The 21651-nt window shown below is 35.5% G+C and overlaps 1 protein-coding gene across 1 annotated transcript in view; it reads left to right on the top strand.

Moving 5' to 3' along the window:
• Positions 1–20072, top strand: part of prtga (protogenin homolog a (Gallus gallus)) — a 42854-nt gene extending 22782 nt beyond the window's left edge. Inside the window, exons 10-19 of the mRNA XM_058750499.1 lie at positions 1342–1530; positions 9317–9412; positions 10175–10361; positions 10522–10649; positions 11026–11196; positions 13788–13955; positions 14156–14279; positions 14727–14865; positions 14985–15083; positions 16270–20072. Coding sequence (XP_058606482.1) covers positions 1342–1530; positions 9317–9412; positions 10175–10361; positions 10522–10649; positions 11026–11196; positions 13788–13955; positions 14156–14279; positions 14727–14865; positions 14985–15083; positions 16270–16653 — 1685 coding nt within the window. The 3' untranslated portion in view covers positions 16654–20072. The remainder of the gene's footprint in view (positions 1–1341; positions 1531–9316; positions 9413–10174; positions 10362–10521; positions 10650–11025; positions 11197–13787; positions 13956–14155; positions 14280–14726; positions 14866–14984; positions 15084–16269) is intronic.
• The last annotated feature ends 1579 nt before the right edge of the window (positions 20073–21651 follow it).

Genomic DNA, 21651 nt, shown 5'->3' with positions numbered 1-21651 from the left:
TATCCATCCATCTATCCATCCATCTATCTATCCATCCATCTATCCATCCATCTATCTATCGTTCTATCTGTCTATCGTTCTATCTGTCTATCGTTCTATCTGTCTATCGTTCTATCTATCGTTCTATCTATCGTTCTATCTATCGTTCTATCCATCTATCGTTCTATCGTTCATTCTGTCTATCGTTCTGTCTATCGTTCTGTCTATCGGTCTGTCTATCGGTCTGTCTATCGGTCTGTCTATCGGTCTGTCTATCGGTCTGTCTATCGGTCTGTCTGTCTCTCTGTCTATCGTTCTTTCTATCTATCTGTCTGTCTCTGTCTATCTATCGTTCTATCTATCTGTCTGTCTCTGTCTATCTATCGTTCTATCTATCGTTCTATCTATCGTTCTATCTATCGTTCTATCTATCTGTCTGTCTCTGTCTATCTATCGTTCTATCTATCGTTCTATCTATCGTTCTATCTATCGTTCTATCTATCGTTCTATCTATCGTTCTATCTATCGTTCTATCTATCGTTCTATCTATCTGTCTGTCTGTCTCTGTCTATCCATCTATCTATCGTTCTATCTATCTATCGTTCTATCGTTCTATATCCATGCATCCAGTAATGTACTATAGATTGTCTAATCCTAGTTGGTGTTGATTGTTTGGTCTGTTTACATGTGAAACAGACATGCTTTGAAAAGATTAGTGTGAATCCCGCTCTCGTTCTCATTGCTCTGGGCTGATAATCTTGTTAAAGCATTGCATTTGTTCCTGCATGACCTCTGACCCTTCTTCTCATCCACATTGGAAAGGTTTTAGTCATGGGTTATAAAGCGAGAGCCGCAGGCTCTACAGATCCTCCATGAGTCTCACCGTAAGCCTCAGCTCACATATCAAACTCTGTCACCTGTGATCTACAGGAACCCACTCTGTTAGATTACTGTGGTTAATTTAACGCCTACAAAGATACAGCAGAACCACAGGAAGCTCTGCGGTAGTGTGTTTAATTAAGCTGGGATTGATTTAACCCCGGTGGCGTTCCTGTGAGGTCCCGTCTCGTCTGGATGAGGGAGATTCATAGCAGCAGTCGTGGCTGATAAATCTTGAAGATTTGTTCTCCTGAGGTTACAGGGCTGCTGGGGTCTGTGCTGTGAAATTTGTGATGTTTTGTTCTTCCCATCAGATTTTAATCGTGCCGTCTGAAATTACAGCGTTTTGCAGTCTGAAAAGAGAAAGCGGTTTTAATGACATTGCATCTCTTAACATAACTTTACTTGTTCATGCACAAGCTTTATGATTGGCTGATAATGCGAAGATGCATTTCTGATTGGCTGTGTATTGTTTTCCCACAGTGCCCCTGGCACCAGAGCTGCAGCTGGAGTCTCTGAACTGCACGACTGTGGTTTTGCGTTGGCATCTGCCAGCGGGCAGCGCCACTGGACTGCAGGGCTACAAACTTTCCTACCATGAAGAGAGTGAACCAGTAGGACCGCCGACCCAGATTCCCCCTCACCACCGCCAGCACACCATTGGAGGCCTAGGTGAGTGATAGTGACTTCAAAACACCTTAAGAAATCCAGCAGCTGTGCACCGATGTACCAAAATAGAGCCTCTTCTTTAATTTTCATGGTTTGTTGTAGTGGCAGTTTGGCAGTTAGCTTCTCTATACACTGTACATGCAACTTTCAGTCCAGTGTTCAACACTGAATGGAGCAGAATTGTGCACCATTCAGAATTTAATAAATCATTTTCTGAATTTGAATTTCATTTGAATTGAGAATGCAGAATTGCAATTTGAATTTAAATATAGGAAAGTAGAATCAAAATGAGCTGAAATTCTACGAAATTTGTACAATTTTAATTCGGGTGTCTTTGAAAGATTTGAAAAAAGTTTTAAAAAACTTGTGCACATCATAAAAGCAGTTTCTCATTCTTTTGAACAAGTTGCGATTGCTTTGGTACATTCATGCAACTGATTGAAGTACATTTATCTGTGGTTTCCTACATTATCATCCGTCTTTCGGATGAGACGTTAAACCGAGGTCCTGACTCTCTGTGGTCATTAAAAATCCCATGACACTCATCGTGAAGAGTAGGGGTGTAACCCCGGTGTCCTGGCCAGATTCCCGCCACTGGCCCTTGTCTATCATGGCCTCCTAATAATCCCCATCCACTTGATTGGCTCTATCTCTCTCTCCTCTCCACCTGTAGCTGGTGTGTGGTGAGCGCACTGGCGCCGTTGTCCTGTGGCTGCCGTCGCATCATCCAAGTGGAAGGAGAGACCCCCCACATGATTGTAAAGCGCTTTGGGTGTATAGCAATACACATTTACATTTACATTTATGCATTTGTGCTTTTATCCAAAGCGACTTACATTGCATTCAAGTTACAGTTTTTACATTTTATCAGCTCTTGCTTTCCCTGGGAATCGAACCCATGATCTTGGCGTTGCTAGCGCCATGCTCTACTATTTGAGCTACAGGAAAGCTATACACAATACACAATAAAAGCGCTATATAAATGCTTCATTCATTCATTCATTCATTCATTATCAGCTGCTACTGTCATGTTGCTCTAAATCTATTATATAATTCTCTGTGCAATAGTGTAGTTGTCATAAACTGTCAAGCATATTTTCTACACATTTCTATTAGACTTTTTGTAAATTCGCCATGAATTGTGCAGGTGAATCTTGACTTTCTCTAATGAAGAGAATCTAAGAACAAAAGCACTCAAGTGTTTTTCAGATATGTAGATTTGTGGCTCTCCTCCCTAAACTCCTAGTGACCCTCCCCCTGTGACCTCTGACCCTGCCAGCCCGCTGCCTCAGTGCTGGGCAGTGCTGGTCTTCCCATGAGTCTCTGGAGGAGGGCTTTGCAGGTTTGTGGTGTGCTCGCCCTCTCGTGCCCCTAAAGGTCACTCTCATCTGGGCCTGTAGTTCAGTGGTGGTCATGAATGCTGTTCCACAATGCTTTGCTTGACCAGTGGCCATCTGTGACCATAGAGAGGTCAGCCAGCTGGTCAGCAACTGATAGAATGCACTGGACACAATATTTGCATTCATAAGTATTACATGAAATCAGTCATCTGATTGGAATTTAGTTTAATGTAGGTGGTCAAATACCTCAATAGCTTTACTTAGACAGCACTGAGGTTAACTGGAGAACAAATAGAGACTTTTGCTGCAGAATTTCAGAAAACTAAAACCGTAATCTCAGTGTCTCAAACTGTGCTCAGATTTGCTAAGACACCAGTCTGCAGTCAAAAGTCAGCGATTGCATTACAATAAATCATTTCTCATCAGATGCTGCTTCACATTCATTTTATAGCTCTGTACTCTTACTGGATGACAACTATTTACTCATCTGGGGCTGTTTTTAGGAGAAATATCTGAGACAAAGTTGACAATTAAATGATACATAACTTCATTAAATCAAAAATACACAGCAAAAATATGATATGTCCGTTTTCCATTACAAACACCTAACCATTCTAAAATCAAGATGTGCTTACTTAAAATGCAAAATGACGGAAGATTTTAAGTTTGTTTTCTAAAAATATGAGGAAAGTTAAGTGAGTTTATTCTTAAAACAAGAAAAAATGGGGTCAAAAAAATAATCTTGTTTTCCCTTATTTGAAAGATGATTTTATCTTGTGTTAAGCATAAATTTTTTCGGAAAACAAGACTTAATATCTCGTGTCATTTTGCATCTCAAGTAAAATAATTTTGATTTTAGAATGTTTAGGTAACTGTACTGTAAAACAAGACAAAAATACTGACAAAAAAAAATATTTTTGTAGTGTAGATTAAGGTACTATATGGCGCTATAATTAAGCCAGACAGACTGTTGTTTGTTTTTACAAACAGAAATGAGTTGAAATTTGCAGTTACTGTGGATGTACTTTAGTTTGTATTGATGTGAAGGAGCTGAACTCTATTCATTAGAGTTGTGGACGCCTCTCAGGGAGAGTTACGGTTTATCAGTCCAGGGGAGGTAAAAAGAGGAGCAGAGAGAAAGAGGAGCTGTTGTTGGGAGCTTTACGGTGTGTTTTATGACCATAGGTGGACAGAATGTGGGACGAGGTTCACATCAAAGCCCCTCATACACACACACACACACACTCTCACAATGACAACCATTTAAAGCAAGTAAACCTGTTAACTTTCACATGATTCATGATGAAAGCTTCACATTTCTGTTTTTGAACCCTCAGGGACCCTATGTCCTTCCACTCTGTAAACTGTGTAACTAAATTAGTTTCTGTGGTAATGGATGTCATGTTACAGATGCCATTGAGTGTGCTGTACATGATGTTTCTTGCTTGTTTTTCAGTCGTGATATTTAGTGTAAGGTGTTCTGAGGGTTACGGCCTCTAATGCTCAGTCTTTAATTAAAGCAGGCTCATTCATTAGCTCGTCTGTAGTGTCCAGGAGAGCTGACCTCAGAGCAGCGGATGGGCATTTTCTGCATCGATTGTCCTCAGCTGATGAGTTATTTGAGTGTGTGAAGCTTTCCAGTTGGTGAAGATTTGTTAGTAGTGGTGTTTACCAAGTCAACACCCTAGCAACTGCATAGCAACTCGATTAAAGCACTAAGAACACCTTAGCAACCCCATAATGACGCCCCAGAAAGTTTATTTATATAGCACATTATTTTATACATAATGGTAATTCAAAGTGCTCTACATAAATTAGTATTTTTTTAAATGTATTAAAAAAAGAAGAGAAAAATACATAAAATCATGCCGTGCAATCAGTACTCGAACATCATGCTAAGTTTCTTCAGAAATGGTCAAAATCTAGTTTATTTTTGTAAATATTTGTTTATATTTCTAATATTTTTTTCATTATGGTGAGGTAAGATATTGTGCATATTTTTAGGGGTTTGTTGTCACTCATGCTCTGTTTTGCTAGAAATTATAAACAAAATGTGCAAATATCTTCCATGAGAGATATTTGCATATATTGCTTATATTTTTGCCCATATTTGTTTGCACATTTCTAAGCTTTTGCCGAAGCATTTTGCCAGTGATGGAAAAAAAAAAAAAAGTTTTTTGCAGATTTTCTATGTTAGATATTTGTATATATTTCTAACACATATTTCATTAGAGTGAGGTAATATATCTTGCATACTTCTAAGCTTTTGCTGATTTTTCGGGACCCTCGTGCACGCTTTTGCCAGAAATGCTAAAAATCTGGTTTGTTGTTGTGGATATTCCATGATAGACATTTGTGTATATTTTTTTATATTTATATTTCTTAGATTCTTAATTAGATATTGTAGATATTTCATAGATATCTGTATATATTTCATACTTTATGGACTCTGAAGACACTCAGAACTATAGCTGTTCATTAACAGTTCTCGCTGTTGTTTATCACTATTACTGTGATGTGATCAAACCTGGAACACGGTGCTTCCTGCTGTATCCCTCTGGTGGGAAACAAAGGGATTGCAGGGGGTGTGGCCTATGCAAAATCAATCATATTAAAATACTGTTTTACTTTCTGTAATATCAGTTTGAAATACTGGTTTTCTAGTATGCTTTGTCCTGCATGTGCGCTGCTTCCCGACCCTCTCGACAGGATTTGACTTGCCCAGATTCCATGTCAGAGGTCAGAGGTCAGATGTCCCCCTCTCTCAGTGTGTGGTTCATATCTGCAGGCTATTGTACCGGAGGAAGGCTGTTGTTCAGGGTGGTTTAGGGTTCGAGGTGTTTCTCTCTTGAGTACGTGCTCTTTTGCATTGGCTGTGTCTCAAACTGAATGTCAGTGTGTTTTGATAACTCCAGGTTTCAGACAGACTTCCAGGGCACCATAACATCACATGTAATGATATAGGATGAATTCAAAAGAACTTTAAATATTGGCATGCAAGTATTTAATGATTGCAGTGCTTATTATATATATATATATATATTTCCATTTATTTGTTATTTAAAATTTCTTTGTTTTTTTCCTAGCTATTGTTTGTGAACTCACGCACGTCTTACTCTCCATGCGATTTAAAGTGTGTTTTGTGTGTCATTCTCCATCCAAATACTTTCTTTATCTCTCTTTGAATGCTGATGGCCTGGAGAAAGAGGCCTGACTTGTGTGCCTGACCTCTGACTCCAGATTCCTAAGGAGTTTTATCTGTGTGTGAACCTTGACCCCTGACTGGCTCCACGGAGCCTCTTCAGAGCTCTAGATCTCAATGCCACACACTATTTACCAAACCGTCCAATCAGGGCAGGACTGCTGGGTTAGGCCCCGCCCCCTCATCCCCTGCTCTATAGATCCAGATCTCAGTGGCAGTGATGTCATCTGTGTGCATCGATCAATCACCAGGCTTTAAAGAACACGTTCTGCCGATATCAGTGCTAATCTAATGCTTCATCTGTCTGAGATCCATATCTAGGCCTTTAACCCTCGATCTGATCATAGTTCATCATTGTTTTCTCTCTAACAGTAGGCAGTCAACTTCACTTGTTTGATTATTATGCATTCAGTTTTCATGACCTCAGATTAACTCATGGCGGTGTTGTTCTATTGAAAAACATTTTCGGTACTTTAAAAAAATAAAACCGTTAAATAAAATATAAATACTAGATGAAAAACTTTCTGAACATTTCTAATGAAAATTATAAATGTTGTCTTGGCAACTAACTGAAATGAAATGTTGAAGTAAAACTGAAGTAAAAAAAAAAAAAAAATAGAAATGTATAAAAAAATGACAATTGCACATAACAAAACTACTGCAGCTAAAACTAAATTTAAAAAGAAAACTGAAAATATAAAAATAAAAACGTATATACAAAATAAAAGCTGTTATACTAAAGAAAACTAAAACCATAAAAACATGTTTGTTACTTGAAATAAAATTAATGTTAGCTGAAATATTATGTTATAATTAAATATAAACAAACTATTTTCTTTCCACTAGTTGCCAAGGAAATATTTCTCATTATGTTTAGTTAAACTTGAAGTACTAAAATAATAAATAAAAATTAATAAAACTGTATAAGCATATTGAAAAATAAACTAATAAAAAATGATGCATAACACAAAACTTTACTAAAACTTAAAATTAAAGTGAAAACTGAAAATAAAAACAAAATGTAATCCAAATTAAATAATTGATATTAAATAATTGATTTTTCACACCATGGGACTGTTAACATGAATAGCCCAAAAGTAAAAAAAATTAAAAATAGTGAAAAAGACAACAAAAAAAAAACCCCGGAATCACAAATATACACTTTAGATATGTATTTATGTACTATATTAGTGTTAATGTACAATTGAAACCTTGTTTCTTGATGTTGAAGAACGTTCATGTCCATGTTATTTGTCAATTTAGTTCTGAAGCTCAGAACACGTTCAGTGATGTCAGTATTGAATCTGTGTTGTGTAGCGCCACCATGTGGCCAAACTCAACACTACAGGACAGTACAGAAACTGCAGCAACTAAACTTTTCACACTTCAGAAGCTGCTACTGTTTCTGATGCGTCACTCTAAAATCATTTAATATATTATTCATAAATGAAATCATTATAAAGAATAAATACTAGTTGTTTTTTTTTAGATTTTAAAATGTGCATATTAGCATGTTTATCAGGATGTTTAAGATCATGTGTTGTGTTAGTGGTTTACCTGACAGAGGTCATGGAAAAGCTGGAAATATTGGGGAGTTAAAAAAAAATTTACCAGCCCAGAAAAAGTTAAAAAAAAAAAAAAAAAAGTAGTTCATTCTCATTATGCTATACAGTATGTTAAATAATATTTCCTTGACTAAAATGTCTATTTGTGAGTGGCATATCTATAAAATTATTTTTGTATTTTAGATAATGCAAAACAATTACTTGGACAGCAACGTTTAGAGTGCAATTTTTAATAACGCTTTCCTGTGAATTTCATCTGAATATGTGATGAGCCCAGATGATCAGTTTCTGATCAGTTATCAATTTTTCTGTCAGTCCGAGGTCTCTTTATGATTGTTGAGGTCGTGGTTTTGGTCACGTGACTGACCTCTCTGTGCGTGTCTGTGTGTGTTTCCCATGGCCCTCGGGTCTCTGATTTAACCTCTGTGGTCCGGTTGTGAATGGGATGCGGCCGCTGGTCAGTGAGGGGCTGAAGCAGATGGATGAACTGAACGGGGGATGGACACTCGTCTTTTGTGTTGAGCAGCAGGAGGATCGACCGCAAACTCACTGACCAGCACCTCCAGCTCAGGGCATCTGCTAATGATTAGACACACGTGCACACGTGCTACACACACACACACACACACACACACACTCTCACTCACACACACACTCACACTCACACACACACACACTCACACTCACACACACACACACTCACACTCACACACACACTCGTCAGCTGACCACATGCATCTGCTGTTACTCACGCGCGCGCACACACACACACACACACACACACACACACACACACACACACTCACACTCACACTCACACACACACACTCGTCAGCTGACCACATGCATCTGCTGTTACTCACGCACACACACACACACACACACACACGTTCTCTTATGCCCCATTCACACATAATCTCACTAAAGCTTTTGAAGATCTGATCACAGATTACACACATTACAGGGAGAAATATGATGCCTTACTAATTTGTCAAATGTGACCCTGGAGCACAAAAGCAGTCATAAGTAGCACGGATGTATTTGCAGCAATAGCCAACAATACATTGTATGGGTCAAAATTATCAATTTTTCTTTCATGCCAAAAATCATTAGGATATTAACTAAATATCATGTTCCATGAAGATATTTTATACATTTCCTAACATAAATATTTCAAAACTTAATTTTTGATTAGTAATATGCATTGCTAAGAACTTCATTTGGACAACTTTAAAGGCTATTTTCTCAATATTTAGATTTTTTTGCACCCTCAGATTCCAGATTTTCAAATAGTTATATCTCAGCCAAATATTGTCCTATCCATACATCAATGGAAAGCTTATTTATTCAGTTTCCAAATATTGACCCTTATGGTTTTGTGGTCCAGCGTACAGGGTACAAATCTGTACTGTTGCTACTAAAGATGTGTATCAGTAGCAGCACACATCACGCATCGTTTCATGAACAAGCTGAACGATCAGCAGTGCATCAATGCATGGATCAACATAGAATTGCTGATCATTTCTGACATGACTTCTCATGCATTGTTTAACAGAAAAAAAGCTCATTTCTGTTGATTTGTTGCTGTATGTGTGAACACCCAATTAACCTATTCTAAATGCAGCAGAAACGGCTTTTAAACTAGATTTTGTTTTTCTTCTTTTTGTATTTCTTTATTATAGATCCAAGAAAGAAGTACCACGTCAAGCTCTTGGCCTATAGTTTCATGGGTGAAGGATACCAGGCAGATCAGACCATCAGCACACCGGGATGTGTTTGTGAGTTCAGCTGCGACACACATACACACACTGCTATAGTATATTCTTGGCTTAAGTTGCAAACGTTGTTCAAAAAAATGATATAAAGGTAGTTTCAAATAACTTCACTGGCATGGTAGTAAGGTTTTACATGCCATGCATTGTAAAATGCATGCACATTTAAAAACATAAATGAATGCAAGATATAAAGATACAAAAAAAACTTAAAAGAACTAATATAGGCTACAAATAATATGTATATTTTAGATTTTTACTGCATGAAAAAATATATACAAACAAATAAATAAATATATATGGATACATTACATTGATGATAAACTGTTTTTTATAATGTTACAAAAGATTTCTGTTACAAATGCTGTTTTTAAACTTTCTATTCATCAAAGAATCCTTTTCTTGTTTTTAACATTGATAATAATCAGAAATGTTTGTTGAGCAGCAAATCAGCATATTAGAATGATTTCTGAAGGATCATGTGACACTGAAGACTGGAGTAATGATGCTGAAAATACAGCTTTGATCACAGAAATAAATTACATTTAAACATATATTCACACAGAAAACAGCTATTTTAAATTGTAATATTATTTCACATTTGCACTGTTTTTACTGTATTTTTTTTAATCCAATAAATGAAGATTTGGTTAGCATATAGTGTTAGGATTCTTTTAAGTTTGTAGGCTCTATATATAATAGCATGAGTGAAAAAAGATTGAAGTGAATATACCATTGAAACAGATTTTTATGTGTGTTTGTTTGCAGCGGTCCGTGATCGTCTGGTCCCGCCCCCTCCGCCGCCTCATCACGTTTACGCCCGCAGTAACTCCTCCTCCTCCGTGTTCCTGCACTGGGCCCGACCCGCTTTCACCGGCGGACAGACGGTCAACTACACGGTGCGCTGTAACCCGGTGGGACTGCAGAACGCCTCGCTGGTGCTGTACCTGCAGACGTGAGTGATACTGACGCACACACACACACACACACACACACACACACACACACACACACACACACACCACACACCACACACCACACACCACACACCACACAGACAGACAGACAGACAGATTGTGATGCTCGTCCTCTAATATGTGTGTGTGTTCCTGCAGTGCGGCCCAGAGTCTGATGGTCATTGATTTGGACCCAAACACCAATTATGAGTTTGCAGTTCGTCTTCATGTGGATCAGCTGTCCAGCCCCTGGAGTCCTGTGGTTTACCAGACCACACTACCTGAAGGTCAATATATGTACTTAATAAATAAATAAATAAATAAATATATGTATGTGTGTGTATATGTTATATTTTGGATGTGATTAATCGTTTGACAGCACTTGTGTATATATACATATACACACATATACATATAAAATGAGAATGACAGTATATGACAATGTAACAAAATACAATATTGTGATGTGATCACTCAAAACACACAAGACACAGCCACGTCACATTTGTGTTGCGATTGAAAATTTATCCTAAATATTACCTAAAATGATTAAAAAGTTATAAGAGCAAGTGTATTAAAGAAGCATTTTGAATGCAGAAAAGAGAACAGAAGGCATTGAGTGGTTTTGATTGACAGCTGTCTGTCTGTCTGTTCTCTGATCAGCTCCCACTCAAGCTCCTGTAGGAGTCAAAGTCACTCTGATTGAGGGAGATACAGCGCTGGTGTCGTGGAAACCGCCTGACGAGCTTAATGTCGCCGTGACTCGTTACACCATCCTGTACGCATCACGCAGAGCCTGGGCCGCCGGAGAGTGGCAGATCCTGCAGAGAGAAGGTGAGTGTGTGTGTGTGTGTGTGTGTGTGTGTACATGTTTTTCTATTCAGGTGGGGACTTAAACCTGAATACACACAGACTCATGCGGACTTGTGTCACGGTGGGGACCTAAATTGAGGACCCCATGGGCAAACAAGCTAATAAATCACACAGAATTAAGTTTTTTGAAAATCTAAAAATGTAGAAAGTCTCCTGTAAGGGGTAGGTTTAGGTGTAGGGTTGGTGTAGGGCAATAGCACGTACAGTATAAAAACCATTACGCCTATGAATGTCCCCACAAGGATAGTGAAACAAGTGTGTGTGTGTGTTTACTAAAACCATGAATTACATTATTTTTTTTACTTGAAATAAAACAAAGTTAACTGAATTTATATATATATAACGTATTTTATTTCAGCTGGTTGCCAGTGCAACATTTAACATTTTCATGTAGTTTATCTTGATTTTACTAAAATATCAAAAAATGAAATTAACATTATTTAAATACATAAATAAATAAATAAAAATGACAAAAATGCACAACGAAATTACTAAAACTTTAACTGAAATTAAATTGAAAATGGAAAATATGAAATAAAAACTAAGCCATTATATTAATAAAAACTTTGACAGTATCTCAGCGATGCAAAAATAACATTGTGTGTCTCACATCTTAGTATTTCAGATATGACGTCATTTCTTGTATTAGAGCTAAAAAATGGACAGAAGCTGATTCTGTCTGCATTTTTTAATTGTTATTTTATTATTATTAATATTATTTTCTGTAAAATGTAAAAGATCCCCCCCCCCCCCCCAAAAATAACATTAATGCCTCTTAATAATTTTATATATATATGTGTGTGTATATGTGTATATATATGTATATATGTGTGTGTGTGTGTACTGTGTACTGTACTGTACTGTATTATTATTTTATAATAATATAATACTGTATTATGTTTTTTATTATTTTATAGCTGTATATTACTGCATTAATCTAACCAGGGTCATTATTGTTAACTAAAACTAAAACCTTAAAAAAAAAAAAATTGTTACTGGAAATAAAATAAATGTTAACTGAATTTTAAAAAATCCTAAACGTTTTTGGACATTTCTCATTTTCATTTAGTTTTACTTGAGCTACGGAAATAACTAAAACAGTTTAAAAAAAGCTGTTTTGAAACAGTATTGTGGAAAGCACTGTACAAATGAACTTGAATTGAAATGGAATATTTCACAAGGTGCTAAAACGGCTCTCATGTGAACAGCTCAGAGTGCATTAGGTCTAAATCCGGGGCAGTGACTGTAAAAGATGGAATTAGTGTTTATGAGCAGGACTGGCGTTCCACTCGGATGTCATCTGTTTTCAGTTACACGCACGCACAGCTCTCTGGATCTGAACATCATTCCCAGCCTGCTCTGCAGGATAAATCACACTGTGGCTGTAGAGATGTGCTGCTGGGTCAGGACTCAGGAGGTTTTGGGTGGTACTGCTGCTAAGAGACTAGTCTCTAAACCTTTGACTTTTAACCCTCGACACCCTGAATCTTTTGGTCACAAATAACCACCGCGGTTTGCAGTAAAACTCTGATCCTGTGCCGTCACTTGAAGATTAAAGAGACAGGCTGTAAAAATCCCAGTTGGGCGAATCTCGCAAAACCGGCCAAGAACACACCTGTGTCATATTTCAGTTCAAAATCAAAAGAAATTATATTTAGCATGAATGTAAATGCTGTACATTTTTAATAATGTAATGCAAAAATATATAATTCTCATATATTTTATATATTTAGATTTCATAAATATCTATACAGGACACCATAGTAATGTTTGTTATACTGAATTTAATACTTGCTGATTTTAATGTCTGTGGACCAAAAATTAATTTTGCATTAAATTAAATGTTTTATTTATGGTGCATATAAAAATATTGTTGCATATTAAAATTTACATTTTCAAAATGAAATTCACTGATATTCTATATATTTCTATGCAAAAAGATACATTTGAAATATATGCTTCAGTTACCTTGGCAGCTAACTAAATACAAGTTGAAGTTCTAAAATTAGTCAAATTAAAACTGAAATAAAAAATAAATAAAAGCTAAATAGAAATATAAAAACTAATTACTAATAAAAATGGCAAAAACTCATCAGACAACATTACTAAATTATAAAATTAAATTTAAATGAAAGCTATATAAAATAAAAACTAATTCACAATACTAATACTAAAATAACACTGCTGCCCACCTATAGACTGTTTTCTTAATAGTTATTGCAAGTTATTGGGTTATACTGTATATCAAAGTATTTTGATATTTTTCCAATTTTTCCCCACTTTTGACATTTGGCCAAATCAATGGTCTCTATGCCAACTTTGGCTTGCGGTTTGAGCATCTCTGAACTAAATCTAAATAATCTTGTCTTAATGCATAGTATGTATTTATGTCTTTTTTTTTACTTTGAGATTCACAAAGTTAATGAAAAGATTTTTACAAAAAAGCAGAAACAGTATTTTCCCAAAAGGTCCACAGTATTTTGAGTCTTATGATAAATAATTCATAAGCGTATATATTTATTTTTGGTTAATAATGTCACCCTCGTTGTCAGGGAGCGTGACGATGGCCCTGCTGGAGAATCTTCAGTCCGGGCAGGTGTACCTGGTGAAGGTCTCGGCGTCCAATCAGATGGGAGACGGGCCGTTCTCACCTGCAGTAGAACTGACCGTGCGCACAGATGGACACGCCCCCCGAGCACAGGGCTCCGCCCACGGCACAGGTGAATCACGGAAGCTTCCCAGTCATGCAGTGCCCTCCTTAAGCTGGGAGAATATGTTAAAATCAATAGAAATATTGCATTTAAATGCATTTTCTTTCGTGCCATTCGTGTGAAAATCCACATAGATGAGATAAACACACAATGCAAGTCATGGCATTAACTTCATACTGGTTTTTTTTTTTTTTTTGCTCGCTCTGCAGCGTTTTCTGATGGTTTCTATCACCTGGATCAGAGGTCAATGACGGGGATAGTGGTGGGTGTGTGCATCGCTTTAGCCTGCATTATCATCTGCATCATCATACTGGCCTGCAGGAGCAAAACCAGGTAAGAGATCGCCTGCATAAACACCTGCGACCACTAAAAATAGTTAACTAAGCTCATTTTCAGTCATTCAAATAAAGCTGAAATATGAATGGGAAAAAAAAAAAAAAACGAACAAAATGAAATTCTTAAAACCAAAACTGAAATAAAAATACATGAAAGCTAAATAGAAATATAAAAACTTACAAAAACACTTAACAACTTAAACTAAAATTAAATGAAAACTGAAATTATAAAAATAAAAGCTAATTCAAATTATAAAAAAAATACTATAATCGTGTATAAATAATACTAAAATAACACTGCTTCCAACCAATAGATGTTTTCTTGCTAATTATTGCACATTATTTGGGCTGTATATCAAAGTAATTATAAATGCATTCTCAAATGTGAGTTAATTGATTGTTTCCATGGTGAATCCATGACTGACCTGCATTATTTATGACACAGGCAATCGTCCACTACTAAATCCATCAGACAAGCAGGAGGACAGACTCCGCCCACTGCTGTCCGTCTGGCCAATCAGAGTCAAGCTGAGAGCGTGGAGGTGATGATGCCCATGACGAGGGATCATTTCATAGATGCAAAGGCATGTTTAAAATGACACATTCCTGCCTAAAAGTACCTTTCGTGTGTGTGTGTTTGTTTTATTGCATACAGTGTCTTTTGTGGAAACAATGTTCTGATGATTGTGTTTCACTCTTTTAGGGCGGAACAAATCTGATCATTAACAGCTATGGACCGGTGAAGCCCACCACTGAGAAGAAGAAAAGAAAGAAATGGAACTTCTTTAAGAGCGATAACAAGGTATGAAACCGTTTACAATTTTCAGTGAGGATTATTAAAGAAACGGTCAGATATAACCATAATCTAACATCTGAATGAGGGAAAAAATACTCAAAATAATGCTTTTAATTTTTAATAATATTTCAAATGATACAATATAATATATTATGTTCATGTGACATTATCATAATAAACTATAGTAGTTTACTATATTTATTATTATTATTATTATTATTATTATAAATGAGTATAAATTAAAGGTAGTAAATACTGCCATGATGTATAAATCTGTGTTGTTATTGTAAAGCTAAAACTATTAAAAAGTAAAAATAATAATAATAATAAATAATAATAAATAAAAACTTAAAATTGGAAATGATAAAATAATAAAAAGGTTGAAGTACTACAATTAACAAAACTGAAACAAAAATATATAAAAGCTAAATCAAAATGTAAAAACAACAAATAATAATAATAAAATAATTAAAAATTAAAATACTGATACATACTATTATATTATATAAATAATAAATATACTAAAAAGACACTGTTTATTGAAATAATTTATTTTAATAAGAATATATTATTAAATAGTAATGTCTTGTTTTTGTTTGCATGTAAAGTTTTTTAACATAACATTGAGAAATTTAGAGAAATTAACAAATTTCTTAATGTCACAATGTAAAAACAACTGATACGAAAAAAACTCATTTTCTTCATTTTTGAGTAAAATATAATTGTCTGTGTTTCATTGTGCTTTTGAGATGAAATATAACATTATTTATGGGATTCACCTATTTATGTCTCTTTTGGACGTCTTTTAAATGTCTCTTGCGTTGGGTGTAACTAATTACTAAGTAATTAATTACTGTAATTGAATGACTTTTCCCTTGAAACAGTAAAGTAAGGGATTACTCTTATTTTTTCTGTAATTTAATTACAGTTACTTCTTATGTAATTGAACTTAATACTGTGTATAGACTGTAGAACATTTAGTGGATTTAACATCAAAATTTAAAGTCTTAAAATGCATGCTTTTTATGTACCCTTCTCACTTTACTTACATTGTTGAGTTAATACTAAGACTAATTTCTACAGTAATCTAATTACACTGTTGAAGATGTAATTAATTACTTTTTTAGAGTAACTTACCCAACACGAAACTCTTCTTTCTCTGTTGTTTACTGGTGTTTTCTGCCTCTATCAGGATGTGAAGAGTGTCTCCAGTCCATCTTACTCCTATCATCATGGCACCACCCTGCTGTGTTACACAGACACCTCTCCTCAACACCCGCCGTCCGCTCTGCAGGGCCTGTTTGGGCCACCAGGGGGCGACAGCGAGGGCTCTCATTCCAGCGAGGGCAGTCACGAGACGGGCGACTCGGGACGCTACTCTCACGACGACACCGAGGCGACTAACCTGTCTCTGGGTGCCGGTAGTCGCCCGGACTCCCTGCAAGGCGAGGATAGCGAAGCGTCGGACGAAACGCCCGTTCACGAGGTTACAGAGACAGAGCTGCATCCCCACGTGATCCCAATGACGGAAACGACACTTCAGAAACAGGAAATGATGGAGCCACATCCTGTTTAGCAAAAAAACCTTGTGCTCTCTGGCGCCCCCTTCTGCTTAAACGGACTACTGAGCAGTGCTGGACGACCCGAGACGTCCACAAATGCCCTCTTTCTCGGTGAATGTATTTGTTTCTCTCTTTTTCTGTTCGTTTTTATAAACCAATGTGTGTCTGAAAGAAACTAGAATCTCACCCACCATGAATGTTAAAAAAAACGTCCAGGTTCTGACGTAACCTCAGCGAGAGAGAGCCTCTCTTGACTTCCTAATCTACCTCAGTTTATCTTTAAGTATTTAATGTCCACTTATACACTCGACAGCGCTGTTTTAATGTTAGTTTGTGTGTTTGTCTGTTTGTTTAATCCTGAGGTATGAGTTGCGTAGGTTTTTTACATGTCCTGCTGTGTGGTGCAATTGCAGCCAATCAGAACACAGTTGCTGTTTAATAGGCAGGACTTTGGACCAATAGGAGTTCACAGTGGGCGGAGCTACCCGGCTCATTGCATCACACAGTTAGGACAGTGTTAAACTTTGAATGTTTTACTCTGATGTTTACGTACGGTTTATTTGCGGCTCTACTTCAGGTCACGTTAGATTTCTCAGGTCTGTCGTATGAATGTGTGTATTTTTGCTCTTATAGTCCCTGTTTTATACTACCTCGTTTTACTTTTTGATTTTTAGCAGTAGTTGTGTTTGATTTCTTTGTCTCAGGGATGATTTGAAAGCCATGTGTTTTGTACAGTGACATGGTTTGATGGACAGGGTTTTTTCGGGCGGTTGACCCGTGCTGAATGTGTGTTTTAGCTCTGTTGTGGAGATGGATTTCTTTTTCCGTAGTTTATTTCTTCTTTTGAGTACGAAGTAACCAAAAATGCTGGGCGTTTCTTAGTTCGGCTGAACCGATAGCTTTAAACAATGGCCTTAACGTGTGAAGAGATTGATTCGACTGCAGTTCGAGTGAATGTTCTGAAAACCAAAAATAATAATCAAATCTGAATGATCATGAAAGCTTTTTGCCTCCCAAAGATATCTATTTTTCTCGACATACTGTATATGTACTACTGAGTACGCATTTTAGTTACTTTAGTACTTTTGAAATAGTGGATGCTATTTTAGATTTAGGATCATGAGTGTAGCACTTGTCTTTCAGATTAGTTTGGAGTTGTTTTGTAGTTTTTTCACGCAGCTGAATGTGCAACGGTGACACGCCATCATCCACAGAGCTGTTTGCTCTTTCGTTTCTTCTTTCTGGTTTGCTGGTCTTTGGGATGATAAGATGACAATGAGATTATACGTGAATCAAACCAAAGATGTTTCACCCAGAGACTGGCAAACGCCCAAAAAAAGAGCTGCTTTAAAGAACTCCGAGACGTCTTGATGTCCTGAGACCAAATCAGGTGGAGATGCAGAAGATCAGCATTGCAAATCTTGTGAATGCATGTCATATTTCACTCCAAAATCAACAGAAAAAAAAAAAAAATTGTGCATAAAGAAAATCAATAGCTACTTATTTTGAGACCATTTAGATTATTTACATTGTGGTGTTATTTGCTTGACAATTAAGCACATTTCACCCCCAAATTTGCATTATCAATACTTTATTATATTATATTAAAAATAACTTTAATGTAAATATCATAAATTAATTGCTTATTTGTCATGATATAAAATAGAACGGTTTATATATTACATTATTTTACATAAAAAATATTTTAATGTAAATCATCATAAATTCATTGCTTAATTGTCATGGAAAATATATTTTTTGATGCTAATCATAAATTAATTGCTTATTTGACATGATATAAAATAATTTTTAAAATGTAAATCATCATAAAACATGGTATAAAATAATTGTCATGGTATAAAATATATTATATTTTTTAAATGAAAATCATAAATTAATGGTTTATTTGTCATGAAAATAATTATGGCACTGCAGTATATAATTTCTTATTTTTTTTCTTTTTATTTTGGAGTAAAATATTAGCCGGAAATTTTCTTGATTCTTCAGCTTTATGAGATTCACCTCCTTAAATCAAATGTCACAGTGATCAGTTTCCCTCATTAGAGTTTCAAGTTCAACATGGATGTTGTTGTACATGAAAATTATATACACACAGAGAGAGAGAGATATTATATTATATTATGTTAACATTCCATGCGGCTGAAATTCTTCTCAATCAGGGGAAATTGATTGCTGGCTGTATTTCAATCAGAGAGACACAATCAGTTTATAATTTTTCTTTTCGAAGCAAACAGCCTGAAACCAAAGACTGTGGTCGCCGTTGCACCGAGCATTAATGTAGATTCTTTTGCATGTGTTTTGTCATTTTTTCAAAGCTTTATTCCTGAGTAGATTTGAGTTCTGCTTACTGAAAGGACATCAGGAAACCAAAAACAGTGTTGCACAGTCGTGCTTTCAATCGTTTATGACTTTCTAGCAAACCAAAGATGATGGATTTCAGCATTTTGTTTCCTTTTGTAACTTTTCTCACTGGAGGAGAATTATTGTATTGTGTTTTGTATGTTTCTTTGCAGGGGATAAATGACATACCCTGGATTTTGTGAAAGTACTAAATATTTGGTTTCAATTTCATGCTGAAGAAAAGGTCTTAGCTGGTTTAAACTGGTCTTAGCTGGTCTTCCAGCCTTTTCAAAGATCTTGCTAAAAAAAGTCTTCAGACCCAGACTGGCTTGGGCTTTTTTTCAGCAAGATTTGATGTTTTTGATTATACATTTCAATATGCTTTAGTGTTTTAGAACAATATTGATTGTTGTGTTAAATTGTTAACTTCACATCGGGGTTTTCTTTGTGTGTGCAAGTGTAATTCCATGCAGTTTTTTTTCTGATTTCTTCAGCTACAAGTTGGGGATTAGAAATGCAATGTCATAAAACGTGTCAAATGTTTAGCCTCTGCGTGTGCTGATGACCTCTGTTATAGGTAAAAACTCTACGTTTACCCATCCGCCTAATATAGGGGATTTTGCTCAGGAAATAATATCAGTCCAGTTTCATGTCACTTTATTCTCTTGATTTTCAATTGAATTCTGATCTGTTATTCTTCTGTTGAAGTTGTTTGTTCTGAATTTGTCTGAACTGAAGGGAAAAGGGAGATCTTTTTAAACTCCTCAAGCAGTGATGGTTTGTTTCCATCACACTGCAGCAGTAAATGTATAAGCCTTAAAAACTGAATGTATTTCTTAATAAATAAAATTCCACTTGTCAATATTCTGCTTTACTTCCCAAATACATGTACCGTGTGTTTATTGGAAGAGTTTTTTTTCTTCTGTTCAGAAATACGATGTAATGTTTATGCCAAAAGGTATACATTTACAGTAGTTAACCCCACCACAAATAAGATTGTTTATTAAGAATGATTTCCATTTTGAATAAAAATGTTGAATATGTGAAAATGTTGTCTCCCTTCTCTTGAAAATTGTTTCATGTATTTATATTAGTGCTGTCAAACGATTAATTGCGATTAATCGCATCTAAAATAAAAGTTTTTGTTTACATAATGTGTGTGTACTGTGTATATTTATTATGTATATATAAATACACACACACATTTCTTATATACACACATATATATATATATATATATATATATATATATATATATATAAAGAAAATGTTTATATTAAATATATTTATATATAATATAAATTATATGAATATAAATATATACATGTAAAGATGTAAATATTTCAAAACATATAAGCACATATGTATGTGTATTTATACATAATAAATATACACAGTACACAAATTATGTAAACAAAAATTTGTATTTGGATGCGATTAATTGCTTGACAGCACTAATTTATATTATTTATTTTATTCGATATTACTGTTTTTATATATATATATATATATATATATATAATGTAAAGCACACTCACATATACAATTTTGTATATAAAGATAGAGTAGTGCAATTTATATTGGGGAAATAGGCAAAATAAAACAAAAACATCAATAAATAAAGTAAAACAAATTAAATAAAGACTAAGGCAAGTTAATTAATGGAAATAAAGGAAAGTGGCTTTATTACAGAAATCATAGATTTCTGACTTTAGATTTGAAAGATTTTTTTTTTTCAAAATAATTTTTTAAAATATTTTAATGAATTATTTTTAATATTTTAAAATAAAACAAAATAAAATATGTCTTTGACATTTTGCTGTGTTGCAGCCACACACTATATTTGACAGCACTTTATAATATTATAACATGACATCAGCTCATCATCATCATCATCGCACGGCTACATCAAATGCAACACTTCAGACACAAACACGTGCTTTGATGTAGAGGGGTTTCTGCGCGCGCACACACCCACAAACCCCTTCACGCGCCGCGTTTCACTCAGCATTCACATGTACCGCGCTGAAGTAAACAAACACAAGCGCAGCTGTCGTTCATTTCCGAACTGCCCCGTTAACAACAAGTCAAAGGTGTTCGCTCCTCCCAAACTTTGGTGCAGCTTTCCTGATGGCGCAATTACCGAAACTACTATGGCGAAGGCTTAGCTTTTGAATATTAATTAGGCCGTGCTGACGTTCTTGCTTACGGCTTGAGGACGCCCTCTTTAATATTAATGAGCTCTGAGAACGCGTGGGCCAGGCGACGTCTTTTTATTTATTTTTTATTTATTTATTTTTACTAATAATGCCTTACATCAGAACAGTAGCCTACAATAAGAAATATTCAAATGTAAAAAAGAAAAACAATAAACGATAAGCAACATTAATTAATGAAACGGTGCCAGATGACAGTAACAGTAATAAATAAAGGGCCTCACTTTATACAACAACATACCTGTTTACAAAATTATATTTTCTAATAGCCCTGTGCAGTTACATTACAATAAAGCTTGAAATCGCTTATAAAATGAGAAAACTTTGGTTTGGAGCCTGACCACTTCATTTTATAAATATGAAACTTTCCCATTAAAATGAACAATTGTATGAAACATGCTTAAAATCTTCTCAAATCCACGATCATTTAAGTGT

This window comes from Onychostoma macrolepis, chromosome 18, assembly GCF_012432095.1.
Source record: "Onychostoma macrolepis isolate SWU-2019 chromosome 18, ASM1243209v1, whole genome shotgun sequence".
Taxonomy (NCBI): domain Eukaryota; kingdom Metazoa; phylum Chordata; class Actinopteri; order Cypriniformes; family Cyprinidae; genus Onychostoma; species Onychostoma macrolepis.
Note: the sequence above shows the minus strand (reverse complement) of the source record. Positions and strands in the feature narration are given on the sequence as shown.